Source organism: Bison bison, unplaced genomic scaffold (assembly GCF_000754665.1).
Source record: "Bison bison bison isolate TAMUID 2011002044 unplaced genomic scaffold, Bison_UMD1.0 scf7180017864317, whole genome shotgun sequence".
Taxonomy (NCBI): Eukaryota; Metazoa; Chordata; class Mammalia; order Artiodactyla; family Bovidae; genus Bison; species Bison bison.
In genome coordinates, this window is record NW_011494889.1 from 1,658,504 (window position 1) to 1,676,197 (window position 17,694).

Here is a 17,694-nt window from a genome sequence, read left to right on the forward strand (position 1 = left end):
CTACAGCGCTGACATCTTTTCTAAAGGAAGGTTTCTTCTTGCTGAATTTTAATCTGCAATTCTTTATGTTTTTCAATAAAGTCGAAAGCTCCCTACTGACATTACCAACCAGCAAAGAAAACAAAGGTATAAATATGCTCAGAAGCACCTCTTTCCTTTCATAGGGAGAAGTGTTGGGGGTGGGCTGGACAGTGGGGAAGGCCAGAGCTTGAAGTCAATTAGAAATGGGTTTGAATCCAGCCCTGCCTGTGGTCAGCCAAGTGGTCCTGGCTGGACAGGTTGCATTTCGCTCTGTGACTCCCATTTTCTCATCAGCAAAACCAAATTAACACGGGCCAAGTTGTGGTGAGGATTCAATGAACCACCATGTGAGTGAAAGCATGATGCCCTCAATAAGCTTCCGTCTGCCCTCTTTCATCTGGAAGAGGTTTTTTTTTTTTTTCTTTAATGGTTTCTTTGAGGAATTTGATAATTTGTCCTTAAAAATGCAGGCACAAGTAGGAAAAGTTGCTTTCATCTCCTTTGTGCCCACGCCACTTCAAGAAATTGTGTGTCTCTAGCAATGCAGTGCCCGGCATCGTCTCTGCCATGCTCTGATTTTAATGTCATCATCACGGGGATGATGCGGAGCGTGGGTGCGAATGGGAACTCTGGTCTCGAGATTAAGGAAGGAAGAAAGGAGACAGGGCCCCAACACCCACGTGTGGTGCCACAGAGCTGAATGGTCTCAGCACCAGGAACAAGACCAGGAGGAGGCTGGAGCCTCCATGGGCCGGGGCTGTGGTTCCATCCACACAAGCAGGGCCCAGGGTGGCCCGTCTCTCTGCCTCCTGGGTGCCATACAGAGATCCCCATGGACAGTGGGTTTGCCTGCTGACATCTACATTTCTTTGGGGGGAAATGGAGCAACGGGGCAGAGTCCTTAAAAATGGAAGTGGCTGAATCTAACCTTCAGCACCCAGCCACTCCCCCTGCTGCTGCTGCTAAGTCCTGTCCGATTCCGTGAGATCCCATAGACGGCAGACTATCAGGCTCCCCTGTCCCTGGGATTCTCCAGGCAAGAACATTGGAGTGGGTTGCCATTTCCTTCTCCAATGCATGAAAGTGAAAAGTGAAAGTGAAGTCGCTCAGTCGTGTCCAACTCTTCGCGACCCCATGGACTGCAGCCTTCCAGGCTCCTCCATCCATGGGATTTTCCAGGCAAGAGTACTGAAGTGGCATGCCATCACCTTCTCCGAGACACTCCCCCAGGGAGAGGCAAATAGCTGGTTCAGTCTGAGGGTCTCGGGGCACAGGCGCCCTCATCCCAGGCCACACTATCAAAAGCCCTCTTCCCCACAGCCTCCGAGAGTGAGGACAAGGTTTGTCGCTGCAGACGTCTCTTTCCTCCCTCAACAGTCCTGGGCTCAGGAATTGCTGTCCTGGGACAGGTCTCGCTTCCATAGGACCGTGCCCCCCTGTCACTGGATCCAGCCCCTCCCGCTCACAAACCTGCCCTGAATCTCCTTGAAACCATTTAGTCGGTGCTCCGGCTTTTGTTGGGGGTGGCATTTCCTTCAGGTTTTTCCGGAGTTGGCTTCCTCCAAGTCTGCAAGGCTCCCGCCTCACTGTAAGAGTTTCTCAGGCCACATGGTTTATGATGCTATGGGTTTCCACCTGGGCGGCTCTCCCAATTCCTCCTCCCAGCCCCAGGTCTTGGCCCTCACAGATGCGGCTGCATCGGCAGCCCCGCCCGCTGTGATCAGGCCACTGCTCAGGTCCACTGGACCCGCCCCGCCTCAGACAGAAGTGCTCACGGTACAGGGCCGTGAGACTGGAGGCAGGGCCCTCGTGCTGTGGTGACACCAGAGCAACGTTGTTGAGACGCTGGCTGACGTGAGCCGACCCAGGAAGGAGCACAGGGCCTGCTCCAGGCTATGGTTCCAGCCCTGAGTGTTCCTTCCTGCTCTTCTGCAACACTTAGGGAGGCAGCACACACGCAGAGAAGAACACAAATACCAGCATCTGAGAACCTGCCCTCAACCCAGAATCAGCCCATCTCCAGCTGTATAACCTGGGACAAACCAATAAACCTCTCCAGGCCTCAGTTTCCTCATCTGTGAAATGGGGACAGTGAAGTCCTCACCTCCCAGGGCTACTGCGTGCATGCTAAGACAGCTCAGTCGTGTCCAACTCTTTGTGATCCTATGGGCTGTAGCCTGCCAGGCTCCTCTGTCCATGGAATTCTTCAGGCAAGAATACTGGAGTGGGTTGCTGTGCCCTCCTCCAGGGGATCTTCCTGACCAGAGATCAAACCCGCGTCTCTTACGTCTCCTGCATTGGCAGGCGGGTTCTTTACCACTAGCGCCACCTGGGAAGCCCCCTAGGAGGAGGTTTAAAGGAAATCTGATATCTAAAGTACTCAGAGCTCTGCCTGGGGCCTGGAAAGCAATAGATACATGCTGCTGTTTGTTACCATCATTACTGAGTAGCCTTCACCTCTTCTGGGAAGACGTTTGTTTCTTCCTTTGTATCTCCCCAACGTCATGTTCATATCACCAGCCCAGCACTAATTGTGTTGCTATAATTATTTAGTCACGTGTGTTTTGACCCAACTAGATCACATATTTATTCCTCTGGCAACCTGGTGAAGGCCAGGAACCCCTTCTCAATGCAATGTTTTGAGAACATATAAAATAAAATGCACAGGATTTTAAAGGAAACTGATCGTACTAAAATACAGTTATCAAAACATTTCTCAAGAACAGATATGTGATAAGGTAATCTATGTGCTTCCTTTAACACATCAAATAACAAGATTTACTTCTGGGTCTCATAATTACCCTTATTTTGAAGGAGTGATGAACATAAATGGTATTTTGAGATATTTGCCACAACTATAAGTTGTATGAAATATCTGTCATTTCTACTGGTGATAAATCACAGGGACGACTGGTATCATTCTGGTCAATCTCCTGCCTTTATAAGTACACTTCAGTTAGAGATTAGTGAAAATCAGAAGGTGATTTTTTTTTTCTAATCTAAACTCACAGACCCCTTGAAATCTATTGAGAACCTTTATCCAGACTATGAGTTTCTAAGAGTTCATTGTTCTATTTATCTTGGTCATCTCAGCCTCAAGTACAGAGCTTGATACACAGGAAGGACTTAACACATTGTTTTTTAAATGAATAAACTTAGCACACTGTGCCAAGTGCTACAAACAGATGCTGAGGCTCTTGCCCTCTAGAAGCTACGATCTGTATGCAAATAACTGTGACACAAGAAAGAAGCTGGAAAAAGCCCTAAAGTAAGTAATTAGAAGGGTAGGGGGCCTCAAGTATGTGCGTGCACATGTGTGTGTCTGTGTGTGTGTGTAAGGGGAGGCGTGGAGGACTGGATGGCAGTCCTTGCATTTATCAAATTATTTTGAAATTATAAATTATCAATCTATCTCCTTAGCTAAAGTGAGCTTTTCACGGACACAGAGCATGCTTTATTTATATCTGTGCAATAGGAATAACATATCGAAAATATTAAATGGGCATATTTTTCATTCCCTTATAATCATGTTCCCTGCAGCCTTCACACAATTACGGCTAAGTCTTCCTCAAAGGAGGGGAGCAGAGCAGCAAGGAAGGCCAGGGAGGGAAGGAGGCAGGCATGGAGAGAAAGGCAGCCCCCTGCCACCTTCAGGGGTGGGTGGGGTCAGAGGAGGAGATAAGGAGGGGTAAGGGCAGCACCAGTCTTGCTCCTCCTCTCCTTGGGGCTGACCTCTCAACATCAAGGGGGAGGGGAGAAAAGTAGGAGGGGGAAATGGAGGACTGAGAGAGGTTAAGGGAAGAGAATAAAAGCTGAGGGCACTTTTCTCCAGCATCCTTTCAAGATGCTGGGTAAGGACCACCTTGCAGATGCCTTGGCATCAACAGATGACAACCAGAGCAGAAAGGAAACGCAGCGGTGTGTGCAGGGATCTGATAGGCAGGGGCCAGGAGAGCGGCCACAAGGGTCCCTGGGCTTCCAGGTAACATGAAGGGACCCAAGGTGGACCTGGAAAGTAACTGAAAATTGAGAGGCAGCGGTGTACCCTGAAGCTGCCACAGGGAGAAGAGAGGAGGCTCCATACCTAAGCTGCAAGGTGGACCACCAAGTCGGGCAAAGGATGGACAGCGAGGCGAGATTCAGTAGGTAGACCCATCAAAGCAGGTGGAAGGCTGAGGGACCTCAGCACCAGAGTCATCAGTTGTGAACTCTAGCCCTGGATGCCAGCAGGATGCCTGGAGCCCAGGGTGAGGACTCAGAGGATGAGAGCTCAAAGCCAGCCTGCCCCTTCTCAGAACCATGAACACATTCCAGATCCCCTGCACCCAGAGGTCACGTCAGCCCTTGAGGGGGCCAGGACTGAACCCAGACTCTATACCAAAGAGTGATGAGGCGGTGAGGGGCACTTGCGGGAGAACCATCAATGTGGTTTACTGTAACTGCGTCTGTTCCTCTCAGCGGCAGGACTTTTACTTGGAAACACACATACTTCGCCCGTCCCACCCCAAGATCAGTGCACTGTGCTGCAGTCTGGGGTTCTTTCTTGTGTGTCTCTGTGACACCCACTGCCACAGCATAGACGATATGGGCCTAGGATACTTGGCCTTCGTTTGGTGTGTGCATGCTAAGTCCTTCAGTCATGTCCAACTCTTTGAGACCTGTGGACTGTAGCCTGCCTGGCTCCTCTGTCCATGGGATTCTCCAGCAAGAATACCAGTGTGGGTTGTCATGCCCTCCTCAAGGGGATCTTCCCTAACCCAGGGATCAAACCCACATTACGCCTTCTGTATTGGCAGGCAGGTTCTATACCACCAGCACCACCTGGGAAGCCTTGCTTCCCTGACTTTAATTTTGCCAAGGGAGAAAAAGCAACCAAGGCATCAGGAACTCTGAATGCTGCGCGGAGGTCATCCCCAACCGGCACTGGCATTAAAGCCCACTCTCGCTGGGTTAGCATCAGTGCCCTGCTCCCCTGTCTGCCTCAGAGAGGCGAGAGAACCCCTCCCCTATGCTGAGATCTTTATTAAAAAAAAAAAAAAAAAACACGCATATGAAAAACGAAAAGAATTTCCAACTAATACTGTCATTTGATAGAATTTAGCCGTAAGAAAAAATTCAGAAAACACATGACTTTAACAGAAATATGTTTAGTCACGTCCGGCTCTTTTTTGACCCCATGGACTGTAGCTCTTCTGTTCATGGGATTTCGTGGGCAAACACTGGAGTGGGTTGCCACTTTCTTCTCCAGGGGATCTTCCTGATCCAGGGATTGAACTCACGGTTTCTGCATTGGCAGGCATATTCCTTACCACTGAGCCCAGTTGAGAGTGGCAGGGGAGATTAATTTTGGAAGGCATGGAAGTTCTACAGAATTTGAAGGAGAGCTTATTCATAATTTATACCAAGCTTTAACAATGTGCACAATTTCCTGTAAACCACGTCTAACTCATCCTATGAGTTCACCCATTCAACATAGAGAATAAGAGAAAGGGGCTTTTCTATTACATGGTTAAAACTGTGACCCCACCATGCTTGGGGCCACGAGGTTGCTGAGCTCCTGGGGAATGGCTCCCAGACTCTGCTTTCTCCCTGGTTTCTCTAACTCGATAAGGGGCACAGGGCGCTGCTCACCCACAGGGAGCCTTCAGTACTTAGAAAAAGGGAGACGTGAAAATCCCAGGCCAGAGCCCAGCCAGGATGAGTAAAGCTGCGGCCACCTGTACAACCCTGTCACCAGGAGTTGGTACCAGCCTCTGCCGCTCAATAAGATATTGCCTTTACATACAAAGTCTCCATGGTCAAACCCTGTAACCATTTAGAAAGCACCAGTTTGCTGAAAATCTATTTTCTTGAGGGGTAGCTTCTGGTTTGGCTCTGGTCCACAGGGAGGTGTGCAGGAGAGAAAAGAGAGTTCTCAACAGTGGCCTCCAATCCTCCAATCTCTTTATCCACAAAGGCCTTCACTTCCCCCAAAGTATCCCATTCTCAATCAGTACGTGAGCAAGAATGACTGTGGGCTGTCTATTCTGACAATAATTTATCATCTTCCCCAAAACTTGAAAACACCTTTGCCTGAAATTGCCCTGCTTTTCCTGTGTGTTCACACGCCAAATCCTTTTTGCCAAGATGGTAACTTGCCCTCCTTTCCCCTTCCCCAGCACTTCATCTACACATTCCTTTATCGCTTTCTCCATTTTACAGTCACGTGTGTTCTGTGATCATCTCTTGCTCTAAGCTCCTGGGAGGCACACTCCTGATTCAGTTTTACATCTCTCAAGTTCTTACTGTTCATCTCTCACATGAGCGGAGCTCAGTAAAAGTTGATTTAGTGAACGGACCAAGGGGGGATGGATGGATGGGTGGACAGATGGATAGATGGGTGGGTGGATAGATGGGTAGATGGTGGATGGGTGCATGTTGGATGGACAGACAGACAAACGGGTGGATGGACAGATGGAAGGAGAGAAGAGAGAGGAGAGACTCTTATTTCGGGTATACTACTACAACTCACTCTCCTTTTGTATTTCTTTGGAAAAGCAACTCACATTCATCCTCATTATCACACTCATTTGATTCCTAGGCACGTTCTCAGTTGGGGAGGTCTTGCAATTTCTCTGCTGCCACCACTAAATTAAAAGCACACTGGCATGCAGTAGCAAGGGAAAGCCATAAAAGGTCCAGAACTTGAAGGGCTAGATTTCTGACTAAACCACAACCCACATATCACTGTTCTCACTTCATATTTAAGAAATAACAGTTTTCTGTTTGGAAAATTCCCCAGGCCTCCCTTCTCTCACCTGCTTAATATGCCTTCCCAGTTCTCCTGAAATATCTTTATTCTTTCCTAAGACTCTCATTGCCTATTTCCATCAAATTTTAAGTCATAAGGAAGCAGAATCAGAAAACAACAAAGAAGAAAATAAAGTCCACACTAAGAAAAATAAAATAGGTTAGCTGACAGCCAAAGGAATATCTGCCAATAGTAACACCATTTGTCTTAGTTACTGCTTTTAACTTTCTCTCTCTCCTGGCATTAATAGAAATAAAACTGCGTGTCTCCAGCCTCATGCAGCTAATGTACAGTTAGCACTCCAGGCAACAGGAGCCACAAAGTTCAAGTATAGTGGAGACAAATTCAAGTAAACAGATTGTAGACATAATTGATTGCAGCATTTAGTCTCAGGGTGCTAGCCACTGTAGCTGGTGGGCTTAAAGCAAAAAAAAAAAAAAACAGGCAAGTCCTATGGGAAAACAGTCCCATGTAGCCAGCTAGGGGCACCTCATCACAGAAGTACTCAACCACTGGACATAAAAGATGTAAGGATGGCAGGGAGGGAGGGGAATAGAGCGAGAAGTGCTGCCAAATGGTGATTTGCAATCTTTGTTCCGATAAAAATGCCTGAATCCACAAGCTAGTTCTGCTGAGCCTCCCTCCCCCACATCGTCAGGTCCCTGCTGGAGGAATGCCACCCATGTGGCTGTCCTGCTGCAGGGCAGGAACAGGGCCACCAAAGCCCATTAATGGATCCACTCAATGGTCACCCCTTCAGTTCTTCTGCCTGCATTTCAACATCAGAGTCATACTATTTTCTCTGATGGCATCAGCAATTATAACTGCAGAGTGGTGGCCACTGCCAGTAATCAAGAGTAATCATGACAATGGCTTCGACTTGGCCCTTTAGACTTCCAATTCCAGCATCCAACGGAGACCTGCTCCTTAGCCCGGAACCTCCACCCTGAGCCACTGAGCCCTATACGCAAGCTTTACCCGAGCATTTATTCTTCTAGTTCCAAGCCAGCTGGGAAATCTTGTATGCCAACAAAGCACTGCCATTTCCAGCAAAAACACAGTTGAACCCATGTCCCCACGTGGTCCAAGTTGAGCATCACCGAAAGGGCCTCAGAAAAACCAATGTGAGCCTGGCTTGGAAGCCACAGTCGGCCCACACTGCCTCCTGGAAAGTCCTTGAGTTATTTCCAAGACTTCTGAAATGAACTGTGTGAGGCACAACTGATATTCTTGGGGCCTAAGACTTGGGGCCTGACCTTAATGACTCACTCGCGTACTGTGAAAGGTCTCAATTTACAGACCTTTTTGTGCCTTTTTCAGCCAGGCCGGAAAGACTCCGTCCAAGCCATCTGCTCCCGCAGGCAGGAGCCAGTGCCCCAGCCTGGTGCTGATGATGCAGAGATGCCGAGGAGGATGCCGGCTTTCCTCGTCCTTGCCAAGAAACCAGCTCAAACCTGCTGAAGGGCAATGATGAAACATCCACATTGTATTGAAAACCAGAGTAAAAGCAGGCGCTTCCCTGGTGGTCCAGTGGTTAAGAATCCGCCTGCCAATGCAGAAGACATGAGTTCGATCCCTGGTCCGGGAAGATCCCACGTGCTGCGGGGCAACTAAGCCCACACGCCACAACTACTGAGCCTGTGCTCTAGAGCCCGGGAGCCACAACTACTGAAGCCCATGCACCTAGAGCCTGTGCTCTGCAACAAGAGAAGCCACTGCAATGAGAAGCCCGAGGACTGCAACAAAGAGTAGTCCCCGCTCAGCACAACTGAAGAAGAGCTGGTGTGCGGCCACAAAGACCCAGTGCAACCCAAAATAAATAAATGCATATTTTTTAAAAAGAGTAAAAGTAACAAGAAGACAACTACCAGTGGATGAGGCAGCCAGTGAGTCCGTCACAAACCCTAAAGGGACACTTGGCAATTCCAGTTTCCTGTCCTTCTACCATCCTGACCTCCCACCTACACTCAGCTTCATAAAATCCCAGCGTGGCGGTTCTAGATTGCTACCTGGAAGCCCCTCAGAGAGGGCTGAGTCACAGGGACAGAGGACCTGGGTGGCACCGGTACAAGCTCCCCTCTTCTCCAGCTGCCAAGTTCCAGTCCTCAAACGCCAATCAGGAGATGCTCTGCATGGTCCTAAAATACCTAACATGTAGTTCATAAAATATTTGGAGGGTATCATTAGGAAGCATGGCTAGGCTCCCTCAAAGCAACTTGTTTTAGACATGACCATATACGCACACATCTACAGAAAATATTATAGTATGTGTGCAAGTGGCATATCTGTATTCCGACAAGGTACTTGAATTCCAACAAGCATCAGAGGGATTAAATTACTTCGGTGAGCTCTCTTGCAAAAATTGGATATTTACTGCTGCTGGTATCTATAACAATTTTCAGGCACTGTGCATTACCTCACATCAGCCTTCCTAGTTCATTGCACCAAGATACATAAAGTTTCTTAGGATCTGCCCATTTCGACTAGAGGTCGTTCGTTATTTTTAAGGCTGTAATTTGGAGTCAAAACTTTCAAATACACATCCTGGGCAATGAAACATGGCCCGACCATGCCGAGTGAGTTATTCTGCAATTCTCAGTGATTGGAAGTAACTTCAGGAAGATGAGACCCTCCACAGACAAGCCTCTCCTTCTTCAACCACACGGAAATAGAACCAGGGGTTAAAACTTCTTCCCACAGCTTGGTGGTTTGAAGCTGGATCTGTCCCTGTCCTGCCCCTGTCCTTCATAGCTCCTTCTGGCTAACAGGGTACTGGGAAGACTGGGAAAATTTTTCACAGTGGCTCTCTTGGCCGTCTTCTGCAATGGACCCAATCCAATGACTGCCCCCAGCACTCTGGGTGGACACTGTCCCCACAGTCCACCTTGCCCAGATCACTATCCCAGGACGATCAGACACCTTCTCCTTCCTAAGAGGCAGCAGTTAAACCTTAGACTCCACTGGTGCTTCAACCCAGACTCTCCCAGGGCAATGACTAAACCTCTCTCTGCTTAAGTGTCCCCAGCTGTACACCAGGGACATCAGGACCTCCTAGAGCCAGCGGGCGGATTCAGAGAGATGAGACACATCAACCAGTTAGAACGGTGTCTGGTACTATTACACACTCAATTAAAAAAATTATTCTGGAACAAATTAAAATGAAATTAGGGCTTCTTGCTGATCTTGGCACATTTAACACGTGGATAATTTTTCTCCTTCCGAACATGCCACAGAAATGAAAATAAAGGATTGGAAAACGTCGTAAACCCCCAACAACATAGAGAACAAGAGAAGCAACAATGCAAAAAATGTCTCTAATTTCTTAAGAAAATGGAAAGTGGATAGATAAGTTAGCAGAGCTGTGATGAGTACAATAAGGGGAGCTCTTTCTGAGCCATGAAACTCCAGAAAGGCCGGGCAATTGGAAGCATCAGGTTCTGCAGAAAGTGGGGCTGAAATGTATTGAGGAGCAGTGAGACCCAGGTCCCTTCTCCTGGCTGGGGCCTCCAGGAGACCACCCATCACCCATCACAGCAGGAGAGGAGAGGTTCATTCTGTGGCAGACCCAGACTTGGAGACTCAGGGACACCAGGCACAGCACAAGACACAAAACAGGGGCTTCAATGAAAGTATAAATCTACGGACTTCCCTGATGGTCCAGTGGTAAGACTCCACCTTCCAATGCAAGAGATGCAGGTTCAATCACTGGTCAGAGAACTACATGCCACACGCCAAGCAGGAACTAAACCTGTGCGCTGCAACTAGAGAAAGCCCATCACCAAATCGAAGACCCAGAGCAGCCACAAGAAAGTGTAAATCTAGACCAAACACCCCTCCTCACTGCCCTTTCACCCTCTCTAAGAAAGGTGGCATGGAAAGGTGGCACTCAGGTGAATCTCCCCATCCCTACCCCAGGTGAGAAATCAGAGGATTCTCCTCTGGGAAAATGAACACCCACAGAGAAAAGACTTATGGATGCTACAGATGTGGACAGTCAGGAACCACCTCCCCTCATCCTCAACGAAATGGCTAAAATTCCAGCCCAGTTTTCAATGATGCCTAGGAATTGACAAGCCCCATCTATACACACAGGGCTTCCCAAGTGGCTCAGTGGTAAAGAACCTGCCTGCCAGTGCAGGAGACATGGGTGTGATCCCTGGGTTGGAAAGATCCCCTAGAGAAGGAAATAGCAACCCACTCCAGTATTCTTACCCGAGAAATCCCAAGGACAGAGGAGCCTGGCAGGTTACAATGCATGGGGTTGCAAAAGAGTGAGCAACTAAATAACAACAACAACAACCTGTGCACACAGACCCCCCTACGTGTCTAGACCTTAATCACGAGTGGTCAAGGAAGTCTCCAATTTAAAAGGCAATGCACAAAGAAATAGAAAGTAATGCAGAAAAACAATCAGGGCGTAATCCCAAGAAATGAGAAGACACAGATTTAGAAAACAGGAAATCCAACACTGGAGGGCAGACAAACCACAAGACAGCTGGGCAGCAGACCTGGGGAACAGGCTGTCCAGACTGGGACGGTAGCGGGAGGGTTCCATGAAGGATGTCTCCAGTGGGGGGAAAATGGGATTGATAGATTACTGATTGCGTTTAACCATACAGAAAGTAGTATTATGAAGGATTTCGAGTTCTTTTGGAGATTTAGGGAAGAATTCATTATAGAGACACAGAAATACTTTAAAACAAAACACCAACAAAGTGATGGTTAACTCATGGGAAAACAAAAAGTTACTGGAAAAAAAAAAAGGAAATGTTATCTTAGTATAATTTTGGACTTAGTAGTGAAAAATACTTACCAAGACAATAGAATGTAAACCATGACTGTGATGTGATGTGATGTGAAAGTCACTCAGTCGTGTCTGACTCTGCGATCCCATGGCCTACACAGTCCATGGAATTCTCCAGGCCAGAATACTGGAGTGGGTAGCTTTTCCCTTCTCCAGGGGATTTTCCCAACCCAGGGATCGAACCCAGGTCTCCCACATTGCAGGTGGATTCTTTACCAGCTGAGCCACAAGGGAAGCCCAAACCATGACTAGATTTAAACAAAAATTAGGAGACAACTGTCTTGAGAGAAGAAAGAATGGGTACTGGGGAAGGAAACCTCCTATATGAAGTCAATATGGGTGTGTGCTCAGTCACTCAGTTGTGTCCAACTCTTTGTGATTCCATGGACTGTAGCCCACTGGGCTCCTGTGTCCATAGAATTTTCCAGGCAAGAATATTGGAGCAGGTTTTCATTTCCTACTCCAGGGGATCTTCCCGACCCAGGGTTCAAACCCACATGTCCTACATTGGCAGGTGGATTCTTTACCACTGAGCCACCTGAGAAGCCCATATGAAGTCGATAGTTAATGTCTAAGAATTTTAATATGCAAGTTTTAAAAATCAAGAGATATCCCTGTAAGCAAATGATTTAGAAATGTGAGGGTAACCTCATAAACAATGAGAAGTGTCGACAATGCCTACTTCAGAGGGGTAGAGCTCAGGCCAGGGCGGGGAGGTGCAAGGGCCCGCTCTCTCCCAGGTTAAACCTCTGCCCAGAGGTCACGGTTTCCATGCTTTCTAAAACCCTTGCCTGTCTATTACCTAACAGGTGAGAATTTTGGTGAGTGGACCCATGGACTTGTATGAATCTGCATATTCATTTGTATAATCATTTATGCAATAGCGTCTTGGTGACTGTAATGGAGAGCTTTAGTCTGACAGAGTAAAATGTGCTATTCAAAACTGTTTTATAAGAAAGATACATTCAACTACTAAAGGCAAACCTGCTTCCAATCAGGGAAAAGTTGAAATCTGCTCAAAGAATTAGCATTTGATTAGAATCATCAAGAAAAGCACAATGGTGCCTGAATAGAAATGATACTGCCAAAGTGGTTCTATAAAAGAATGAGCTGCCCTTAATTCTTACTGAGGTTCAGCGATGACTATTTCACCCAGAAGAAAACTGATGGATGAAGATAGAAACTAACTTAATGAAAACAGCCACTACTACCATGTCTATACTTGGCATAACCTTTTACTTAATACTTTCACTGGTATTATCTCATTACCCTCTTTTTGCAGATACAGACATACTTTTCTGTATGGACCTGACAAATCCACATAGCTCATATTCCAGGTGGGCTTGGACCCAGCTTTTCTGACTCCTAATCTGGTGCCAATTCCATCTCACCAACGCTGAGCACAGTATCTGGCTCATAGGAGGTACTCAAACAGTATCTGGTGAAGGTGTGATTTTATAATGCCCTACAGCTTGTGACTCCTGAAACATCCCCCTCCCCACTGAAGAACCTGGAACCCGGTGAGAGAGTCACAGAGAAGGTTAGGTTGTTGCTGCTCAGTCACTAAGTTGTATCCGACTCTTTGCGACCCCATGGGCTGCAGCATGCCAGACTTCCCTGTCCTTCACTATCTCCTGGAGTTTGCTCGAACTCATGTCCATTGAGGTGGTGATTGCCATCCAACCATCTCATCCTCTGTCAAAGAGAAGGTAAGACAGGCTATTTTTGCCCCCCAGCATCCAACCTGGTCTTGCCCCTCCAGCCCTGCTCCTGCCATATTCTCTACACAGCAGCCAGGATAACTTCTTTAACTCTTTTTGTTTGTTTGTTTAAGAAATTTTTATTGGCGTCTAGTTGCTTTACAATGCTGTGCTAGTTTCTGCTGTAAAGCAAAGTGAATCAGCTATACATATATGTATACCCCCTCTTTTTTGGATTTCCTTCCCATTTAGGTTACCCGAGAGCCTTGAGCAGAGTTCCCTGCTCCATTCAGTAGGATCTCATTAGTCATCTATTTTATATATAGTACCGACAGTCAATGCCAATCTCAATCTCCCAATCCATCCCACCTCCGCTTCTCCCCTTGGTGTCCATACGTTGGTATTCTGCATGCTTCTTTGTTACTGTATTCCTGTCCCTCTTCATCTAGACTGCAGACTCCATGAGGGAAGGCTGTATCTATCTCCATCACCATAGCTCCCTCAGTGCTCAGATGAATGCATCAGTAGAATGCATGAGTGCATGCATGCTACTTTAGAGCCTCCTCACAAACTCTGTCAAGGAGATGAGACCTGAAATGGCTAATTTTAGCATGAGGTATAAGGGACAAATAGTGAGCTCCTGACAACAGGGTGGGAGGAAATGGGAGCTCTCGCTACAACTGGGTGTGAATCACAGAAGCTCTCCAGAAACCTTCACACCCCCGGAGTCAGCCATCTGCTCAGAAGACGGCAATTAGGACACGGCAGCCCGGCAGCCCAGCATCACTTGCCCGTGGCTGTGAGCTGCGTACAGAACTGGCTGGTCATACGCCCCCTCCCACGCCTGCGTCAGCTGTGTGCTTACCTGCTACATGATCTGTTTACAGAGTCACCACTCAGGGTCGCTTTTGTGCGCAAGGGGCAGGGCTATTGTTTTTGGCATCAACAGAAGGAAAAACAAAGGAGGCTCAGAGTGAGAAAATGAGGCCAAAGCACATCAAATCCCTTAAGAAAGATCACAGGAGTCCCTCAGAGCACCTGCCCAGCCTCCTTTCTAGGCAGAGCCTCTTTCTCAGGCAGGACCAGATCTGTTCCACCCAAGGTCCCCGGACTCCAGGGCAATGCTTGAACTATTTTTCATTGCTTTAAAAAGGTAAATGGAAATAGTACATTTATCCAGGACAAATCCGCATAGACCAATATAAAAATCCAGGCTTCTTTGATTGGAAATACAAGCTGGTGAAAAGGTTGATATTCACATCCACATACATGTTTAATAAAAAAAAAATGAGAGAAATAAATGAACTACTGCTGAGTAAAGACAGTCCCTCTCTTTTAGGGCATGAAGTCAGTGGGTTGAAGATAATAAAAAGGATCCAGTAGGGTAAAGGCTGGGAGCCACTGTTCTCAGAGGTAGAGTTAGGTCTTTGGTCTTGTAATCAGACCCATCAGAGCTGCACAGAGTATCCAGGAACCCCTGAGGCATTTAATATGAAAAAAGGAGAGAGGGTGTCAACACTGAGGCGGGAGGAGGCAGGTGCAGCCTACAGAGTGCGCTGGGGCTTCCGTTACAGTCCGCCTGCAAGGACCCGTCCAGGAAAATGATGACGGCGCAGATGTGTTTTGGAACAACTTTGTTAGCTGTAGGGGGGACAGACAGGAAGGTGCAATGCTGGAGGCAGAGAATGCACCAGGCAGCTTCGAGAGTGGGCCAGGAGCAACAGGGAGAAGGTGGGAATGGGGGCTGTGGGGCCAGGGCAGAGAGAACGCCAGTCACCGAGATGGGGACCTTGGAGAGAGGAGCACTTTGAGAAAAGAGTAAAACTGAGTTTTAGACAAGCTGAGGTATGTGGAGGACATCTCAGTGGAAGTGTCCAGTAGGTAGCAGCATATCCCCATCAGGTCCAGGAAAAAAATCTGAGTGAGTGGGAAAAAAACACCCAGCTCTAGGTGGTAACTCGAGCCCCAAGGCTAGATGAACTTGCACGGGACAGACTGTGTGTTGCCAGAGGAGAAGAGGGCCAAAAAACTGGCAACAAAGTGATGTCCCCACAGTCACAGGAAGAGAGGATTTCAAGAAAGAGGACAGCAGACAAGACCCCACACTGGGCATGGACTTGGTGCTCTGGGTCTTCAGGTGGTGACATTTATCAGGGAAATTTCAGTAGGGCAGTGGGGATGGAAACTGTATCTCTATGGATTGAAGAGTGAGATGGAAGTGAACAAGGAGCCTAAATATGGATTATGACTCAAGGAGCTCGGCTGCAGAGGGAGAACAGTAGGGCAGGGCCAGGACCCAGGAAGGGTTTCTATTTGAAAGGGGAGATGTTAGGTTTTTCTGTGGACGGAGGTGCCAGGATGGACAGTGGTGGGATGGACATAGGGCCCCATAACCCAACCTGGCCGGCTCCTACCCTGCCTGCTAGAGTGAAGGTGGCATCTCCCACTGGCCAGTTTGTCTTGGGATTTGGTGTAGCTATGGTCACCTTCTCTTGGGGATGTGAAGTCCTCTCAGATCTGGTGTGGGACTGAGAGGCTTACTAGAGAAGGGTGACCAAACCTAGATAGCTACCCATCAAAATCTCAGGGCATTGGTGAAATATACAGATTCCCAAGCTCCACCAGTTCTGCCTTCCCAGAGTCTCTGAAGGCGAGATCAAGAAATAGATACATATACTTTTTAAATACATCTATTTGGCTGCATTGGGTCCTAGTTGTGGTTCTTGAGATCTTTGTTGCAGCGTGTAGGCTTAGTTGCTCCATGGCATGTGAGATCTTACTTCTCTGACCTGGGATCAAACCCACATCCCCTGCACTGGAAGATGGACTCTTAACCACTGGACCACCTGGGAAGTCCAGGAAGTCTATCTTTGTGGAAATTCCCCAGTGGTTTCTGGTGCATTGAGACACCACTAACTTCACTAACATGACTTGTGAATTGTATACCTAAGGGCGCACAGGAAGCCCGGGAAGCAGGGCCTGGCCCATCCCTCCCCCAGGATTAACCAGTCCTGAGGCCTGCCCACTACTCCTGCCCTCACATGGTTCCAGGCAGTTTGCAACAGTCTTTGAGAGAAGCTGATGCTAATATGCAAAGCTGAAGGGACAGGGGCTCTCATGAACCAGCCCTTCCTCTGACAGAGTAATGACAGAAATCCTTTATCTCCTTAAAGCTGTCTTCCTTTACCCATCAGGGCCTGGAAGAACTGCAAGTAATAGAGGTCCACAATCACCTGGCTTGAATCACATCCCCTGAGGAGGACTACATACAGGCCAATCCTGGGAAGTTCTGGCTGTGATATGAGCTTCAGCGCCAGGCCCAGCACCCGGAGAAAGAACGAACCGTGCCGAGAGTTAAGACACCGTGTCCATCTGGGAACCAGGACAGCCACGCGCCTGGCCCAGCACCCCTTTTCCCAGGACACCGCAGCTCTAGGCAAACTGGTCCTGCCTCCCAGAACTGACAAAAGATTCAGGCTCTGGAGGCTGGAAAAGAGCCACAAGCTTGTCAGTCCTTCCGAGGGGGCAAGGGGAGGCGCTGGGCACCTCCACAGACCCAGAGGAATGGCCTGACCCCGCGAGGCCTCACTTGGGGTAGGGAGCTGGGTGAGTATGTCACACTGTGAAGGAAACTGCAGTCTGCTTCAGGTCAAAGAAGGGGCAGGAAGCCCATCCAGCTGCAGAGAAGGCCTTGAGAGTAAAGGTAAGGAAGGCGCTGTCGACACTCAATCTTTCATGTCTTCAATAATCCAAAGGGGCTCCCATCCAAAGGCCATGGTATTCAACTTGCTTTGACCTCTAGGGCTCTGGCTGGGTCTCAGAGGTTCCAGCCAAAGATCAGAGGTAAACAGTGTGACCTCTTCCCACAGAAGGTGACATGAGGGCTCTTTCAGTCCTGCGAACTAGTAAGGCCGTTAGCCGGGGAGAAAACCCATGCAAAAGGCCTGCAGTGGGAGAGAGGACCTCCAAGGCTTCCAGGCTCTCTGTAGGAGCATTTTTTCAACCTCCGTTGTTTGGGACATAAAGTCATCACCTAGCCTAAGCTGTCTTCCCGAAAAAGACATGAGTGACCTCATACAGCTAACCTCCTGTGTGTTACAACATGGTCTTTTAACCTGGTTTGCACGAAGGTGCTATCTGTTCTAGGGTGGGAATAAAAGCAGCTTTGATAGCTAAAATATACATGTTTCATATGCAAAATCCTCATCCCCAAGCAGATATGGTAATGATCCGGTGTTCTTTGGAGAAAGGTGGTTCCTGTGAATTTATAAAATCCAGAGGTATCCTCAAGAGCCATGGCAGTCCTGGCCTGCCAGATACCCCTGTCGCAGGGGTCGTCTGTTTTCCTGCCTGTCCCCCCACGAGATCACCCGGATCCG

The 17,694-nt window shown here is 48.2% G+C and overlaps 1 protein-coding gene across 1 annotated transcript in view; it reads right to left on the reverse strand.

Moving 5' to 3' along the window:
* Positions 1 to 17,694, reverse strand: part of SUSD4 (sushi domain containing 4) — a 134,673-nt gene that overhangs the window by 84,650 nt on the left and 32,329 nt on the right. The window contains exons 3-4 of the mRNA XM_010852837.1: positions 10,383 to 10,429; positions 4,843 to 4,855 (exon numbers count right to left, since the gene is read on the reverse strand). Coding sequence (XP_010851139.1) covers positions 4,843 to 4,855; positions 10,383 to 10,429 — 60 coding nt within the window. The remainder of the gene's footprint in view (positions 1 to 4,842; positions 4,856 to 10,382; positions 10,430 to 17,694) is intronic.